The sequence below is a fragment of the Habropoda laboriosa genome, unplaced genomic scaffold (genome assembly GCF_001263275.1).
Source record: "Habropoda laboriosa isolate 0110345459 unplaced genomic scaffold, ASM126327v1 scaffold2, whole genome shotgun sequence".
NCBI lineage: Eukaryota > Metazoa > Arthropoda > Insecta > Hymenoptera > Apidae > Habropoda > Habropoda laboriosa.
The window spans coordinates 3,286,371-3,292,613 of NW_017100190.1; the positions used below are offsets into that span (position 1 = coordinate 3,286,371).

The 6,243-nt window shown below is 43.6% G+C and overlaps 1 protein-coding gene across 1 annotated transcript in view; it reads right to left on the bottom strand.

The window, feature by feature from the left end:
• LOC108580061 (protein Skeletor, isoforms B/C) overlaps nucleotides 1-4,991 on the bottom strand; it is a 38,572-nt gene extending 33,581 nt beyond the window's left edge. Inside the window, exon 1 of the mRNA XM_017943720.1 lies at nucleotides 4,819-4,991. Within this exon, the coding sequence (XP_017799209.1) occupies nucleotides 4,819-4,885 (67 nt within the window). The 5' untranslated portion in view covers nucleotides 4,886-4,991. The remainder of the gene's footprint in view (nucleotides 1-4,818) is intronic.
• Nucleotides 4,992-6,243: the final 1,252 nt, after the last annotated feature.

Here is a 6,243-nt window from a genome sequence, read left to right on the forward strand (position 1 = left end):
TTTCAACTTCTTTTTTATTCGACGCGCATTTTATAATTTTACGATGATACAATGTCACGAGATGCTTGAGTAAATGAATTTTTAGACGTCCTGCATTTTTAGTCATTTTACACACTTTTTGTTACACGTTTGGGGAATTGTACTATTTTTGACAGTTTTTGTAATAGGTATGATTTCACTTTTTATGGGTGGTTCTGGAATTTTGCTGTACGCAATAGGTTTGCCTAATATTTTTTCTAAAAAACTTGTTTCGAAATTTTATATACACGTCCAGGTGTAATTAGCTCAACCATCGAGATATTAACCCTCTGCAATTTGAGCACTTTTTGATACGATCCACTTCAGGCACACTTTTACAGCGGAATTGTTAAAAATCCAAAATTTTCTATGGAAAATAAAAAATTTTGTATTGAAAATAACAAATGTATTTATCTTTGCTTCTTTAAGTTTCTCCGTTGAATTTTACATTTGAAAGTTCTCCATGCTAATTACGGTGCATATTACAAGCGTAGCGACGCCAATAGAACGCAAAGTTATAATTAAGAATGATAAATTATCGAATCGGAAGGTTCCGCTGGTTACGTTAAAATTTCCACGAAAAGAAAGGAGAAAAGCAAGACGGTGCGCCCCTGATGTGCATCGAACGCACACCGATGCGGTGATTTTTCGCAGTGGGTATATGCAACTGGGCCGCCTATGCATATGGGCGCCCTGTGACGTGCATGCGCACGCGTACCACGAGTTTACATACTACACACGTGTTACTATAGATGCTACTACGGCGAGTACTCTGTAATCTGACACAGAGTACGGAGATTGAACCCGACTGAGCGGGACTCGTTGAACCGGAAGTAATCCCACGGGAAAGCAAGATAGGGAAAAAAAAAAGGAAAAAATTGCTCGATTACTTTTGCAACGAATAGTCGCGTAACCTCACAATCACGTCGTCTCGATGAATGTCTCTTCTCGTTCGCGGTTTCCACCTTCGTGCTTCCATCGCTCGCTCTGTGTTTCGTATCGAGCCATTCGTTTAGAAATCAATATATCTTCTTTTTCTTTCTTTCTAATACTCTCAACTAAATTGACGTCGTACAGACTTTCCATAGAGAAGAATAAAGGTACAGAATGGTATAGTCTGAGGAAGAAATATAGCGGGGTCGTAAAATCGGTTAAGCATCGAAGTGTACTCGTTCGACAGAATCTTGAGAAGATAAAGAGTGCATGAAGTATGCCTCGACTTTGATTCAGTTTCAATAGAAAAAAAAACAACACTAACGCTTTAATTCACAACCTCGCTGTATTTCTTCCTCCAACTATACTTCCTCGAACGTTTCCAACGTTATCACGATGAAAGTGAATTTCCGGTGAGCATAATGCAACACAAAGCCAAATACAGAGGAGATAGCGATAAAAATTTTCCCGTTTAATACACACCGCGTACCATTTTGTTTCGCCGAGAACAGGTTTTACAGTGGGAGAAAAAAAAAGAAACGAAGAAAGAGAGAAGTGAAAGAGGGTGGAGGAAATATCAGTGGGATTACACGCGATACGCATCGCGTTACCGCGAGAACAAGTATGTCCGGTAATCTGTGAGCTTGCGGATTGAAGAGAAATCGGGCTCGACTGCTGACCCGGAAGTAATCCCCACGAAAGAAGATAAAAAACGTAGCCTCGCTACTTGTACAGCCGGATACTCGTAACCGTGCCACGAGGCATTACCACCCCTATATAGAATGTACACTCGAAAAGACCTTGTGGGTTATTTCAGATGGACGTGCCATGAGGGTATTGTCCGATTCGAGATTCGTCGAGTGCCGATCGAGCACTCGAGCGGAGCTTTATTGGAAGCTACATGTGCGCGTCCGTTCTCTCGAGCTACGTGTACAACTGTGTACTAGGTGTTCCGGAAGTTTAGCACGTTTTTCGAGCGGCAAACCTTAGAAATACCACCGCGTATCGAATTTTTACAGACAGAGGCACCGTACCATTTTTCGATTATACAACGAACCTTGAAGAATGCGGTTATCGTTTCATCGGAACATTGTGAAAGTGTACATATTTATGAGACACCTTACAAGTAGCGGGAATAGTCTCCGAACGAAATTAGACGAAGAAATCTTCACTTTGTTCTGAAATAAACGGAAAGCAATTAATGTCGTACGAAGGAAAAAGCTCGTGTACAGTATGAAACTCATGGAAATCCACGTGGAACGAATTACAAGCCACAAATATGTACAGTCCTTGGGGCCATCTACGAACAAACGAGCGATCGGTTCTAATCCCAAGGTAAAATTTCGTGGAGAGGGCGCGATTGACCTTGGAACGCGTGAGAAGCCTTTCAAATTATCCCACGAAGTAGGTCAAACGTTAAACGTTCATCCGCGCGCGCGCTGCTACGCAAAGAAATAGAGCAAATATTGCGCTCTGTAATCAATTAACGATCCCCGGTGCGCGCGAATCAACCACGCACACCAGCACAAAACGACAGCCACGTCCTTTTCGCGATCCACGCTTAAACGTGACTCATTAAACGTATCTCCAACCCGCGGTTTATCTTTCAATCTCTCGCGAACACTTTCTTCCCCCTTCTTCTTCTTCGCCTCGGCGAATTCACGCTTCCTACCTCGTTGAAATTATTTCCTTTAACACAACCGGAGGTGGTCCATAGTACGAAGATAAAGAAAGACAGTGAGAGTCGGATGGAAGAAAAAAAGAAGGAGGAAAAGAGCGTCTCTAATCCTTCCCATCGTTTAATCCTTTTCCCAACGACGGAAGAGAAAAGCAAGAAAAAAGAAAAAAAAGGAAGAATCGCTTTCAGGGGCGAAGAAAACACGGTGAATTTCGAAAAGCGCGAACCGTCCATCCGGTCCCGCGTTTTTACCCCACGAGGAACGCTCGCTCCCTCCGGCATGGGGAAACGATAATCCAGATAAGCCGCTAAATGCTAGCAATTTGAGCGGCGGGATCTCCAGAAACAATATTCCGTACTTGAAACCAACTAATGCCGGAGTAACTGCCCTGCTGGCTCCTTCTGTGTCTACCGGGTGTTCCATTACAATTACTCTTCGTACGTTACATTCGTAACAGTTCGTTGAGATTTTTGAAACCGATAGACGAGACTCGTCTGTCTGGTCTGATTGAACCTCCTTTACAGGACAACCTCTAATAAACAGATGTACCAGCATCTTAGAACAACAAAAAGTACTATCGATCTACGCGTCTCGTTCAATTTGCCATGGAAAATCGCGACGCTCTCGCCGGGGGTGGTTCCCAGTCGAAAATAAAAATAATGGCGTGTCACGGCTAAACGGCCAGGAGGAACTGACGGCGATGCAGGAAGAGGTGAGGGACGTTGAGGAGATAAAAACAGAGAAGACAGAGTGAATAACAAAGGAAGCGTGGAATAAAATAAGGAAGAGAGAAACAGAAACGCGAGAAGAAGGGGGAGATCAGAAATAAGAGAGAAAATGAGGGAGAGAGAGAGATAGAGGAGTCAGTGATGCGGAGTGAAAGTCCTCAAGTAAAAACCAGGCCAGGGCTTCGTATCTCGACGCGAACACACCAGGGCCATTATGCAATTACGGCGACGCATTTGCTGCCGTCTTTCCGCTGCTGCCATGCCACGTCCCCGTTTCCCTTAACAATTTACCTTCTAAATCGCTCAAAGTTTTGAAATTACCATAACCACCGTGCCGCCGTCGATACGCGGCCAACGTTATTCCCGACAATTAACGACAGCCCTGTTTAATCGACTCGCGCGCCCCACCGAGCACCACCGTAGATCGAACAATCGTAGTCGATCTAACCCCCGTGTGGGTCCTTTCGATCTCTGGTCACGAATTCGTTCGCGCGGAGGCGGTCGCGCGAAACGTAAATCGACGCTGTGGAAACATCGAAACGCTTTTTAGAGGGAACGGGGCTCGAATATCGAACCGCAGCCGTGTAACGATTCGTGTCGAATATCGCCGTGAGTGTATATGAACACGTGTTACGTATTCGACGCACTTTCCCGTGCATTATGGCTGTATTGTACGCGAGAGAACGAGCTACTTGCATAATTTCATTTTTTGTATAATGGTTAATTTCTGAATTCTTTTACGTGATCGTTGAATAAAGTTTTACGGTCAAGATTCTTTTTAATTTGCCATTTTTATAAAGTGTACCAAGACTGGTACAATTTGTGAGGCTTAAGGCCCGTCGACCAACTATCGCCGATGTTTTCCACTAGGAGTGGGAAACTAATGACTAATCTCTGAATTTTTTGTACGTGATGATTGAATAAAGTTTTTGTGGTTTACGTTCGTTTCAATTTCTTTCTAATCCCCCCTCTTAGGACATACTGCGATACAAAAGTACAATCGCTGGAAACACTGTACCCCGACAGTCGATTGAATGATTTCCACTGTGATTGGGAAATAAATGACTGAAACATTTTTTCTGTCATAATGACGAACAGTCAGTCGACCAATGGAATCAATTTACAATCACTTGACGTCGTTGCCTTATTCGCTAGGATAAATCTCAGCGACAGTTGATCGACTGTCTGAGTACAGTATTTCCAGAGAAATTCAGAAAATTTAATTTACTCGATGGTCAGTTTCTGCATCTTCGAGTAAAGCAAGCAAAAAATAGATAGACACATGTTATTAGCGTACGCGTGAACAATACAGAAGCAGCGTATAATGATCGCGTAAGATTGATGTCTTCCCATGGAACCTGTAGTTTCGCGTCACAATAAGCCAGTTACACAACTCACGCACATGTACGCACACACAAGGCACACGTAAATAGCAGTTTTATTAAGGAGAAATGACTTACTGAAGTGTGACGTGGTGTAAGCGAACAAAAGCAGTCCGGAAATGAGCCGCAGTGACGTCGCATCCATTTTTCGGTTCCGGCTTCCGTTGGCCCGAGTCCTCTCTTCTCTCCCGCTTTATCGTTCACGCGAAGGATGGCACATGTATACACACACGAACCACACGCGCGCACTTACGTTTGATCTGGAATTCGAAAAAAAAGGAACACTGTTTCAAGCCTTTCAATGATCCCACGCGAATATTTCCTCAATTTTTTCGGGGGGAGGGTTGGTCGGTGGAAACGACGCGACGTTCGTTTTGCTCTCTTTTCTCTCTTTCACGTGTGCTGTCGAGCTGTCGCGGTCAGAAAATCTTTGTTTTTTAGAACAGCCCCGGCTTGAGGATCCTTGAGAACCTTTCCGTCCGGGAACCGACACACTGTGTTTCAGACAAAGGTTCCGCGTGTGCGTGCTTTACTCCCGCCGGCTTCTTGCTTTTTCGGGGATTAAATACTCGAAACGTTAAACAGTCTGTGGTACTAATGGAAGTGGAAATTGTTTGAAAAGTTTCTCCGTGAAAAATCTGTCGAAAATTCTAAAGGAAGTATTCGATTACCGGGAATAATTTGAAACAACAAAAGAGGAATGACCAAAGTCACTACCAGATTGAACAAAGGAAACGAAACTACCATTCGACACCAGGTAAAAAATACCAGGTGTGTATATAGATGTATATAGGAACAATTGCAGAGAGAAACTAACCGAAACGAATTGTACCAACACTCGAGTTGAATCGGTGGAAAATTAAACGAGAGGCAACGGAGTCCCTATGGAACGTGTTGACTATTGACCGAGACAACGTCGACTGAGCAGAAATTCGCCATCAAGCTGCCGGCACACCTTTCCCGTACAGGCTACCGGCTTTGAAAAAACTGCCGTACAGTGTACATGACCTCGAGAGCCCACGAAATGCGCTGGTACTTTCTATCGACTCGCTACAAATATTTTCCTCCGTACCAGTCCTACCCATCGCGATTCTTCCTTGTGTTTTCCTTCTTTTATTTTTTTATTCTTCGTTTTTCTCGCTTCTTCACAGCAGAACGATTCGACACGCGAGAAAATCGCAAGATTTCCAATTTCACAGATGTCACAACGACGGTAATGTCTTTCTCAAGACTTTAAAATCCCGATCCTCCGCGCGTCGAGGTTATGATTACCCCGCGAGTGAAACAAAATGGAGGGAGCTGCTTAATCCTCCAGTTCGTTCTAACGCGTATATTAATGCAACGCGCATAAACATGCTACCATAACTGAAATATTCCCAAATTATACAACGAGAAACATCGGAGGAATTAAGCGAAGATAATCGTGTTTCGATCTGAATATGTTTTTTTTTCAATTCGTGAAATTTTTCAATTTCACACGGTTCACGTATACATGGAACAATT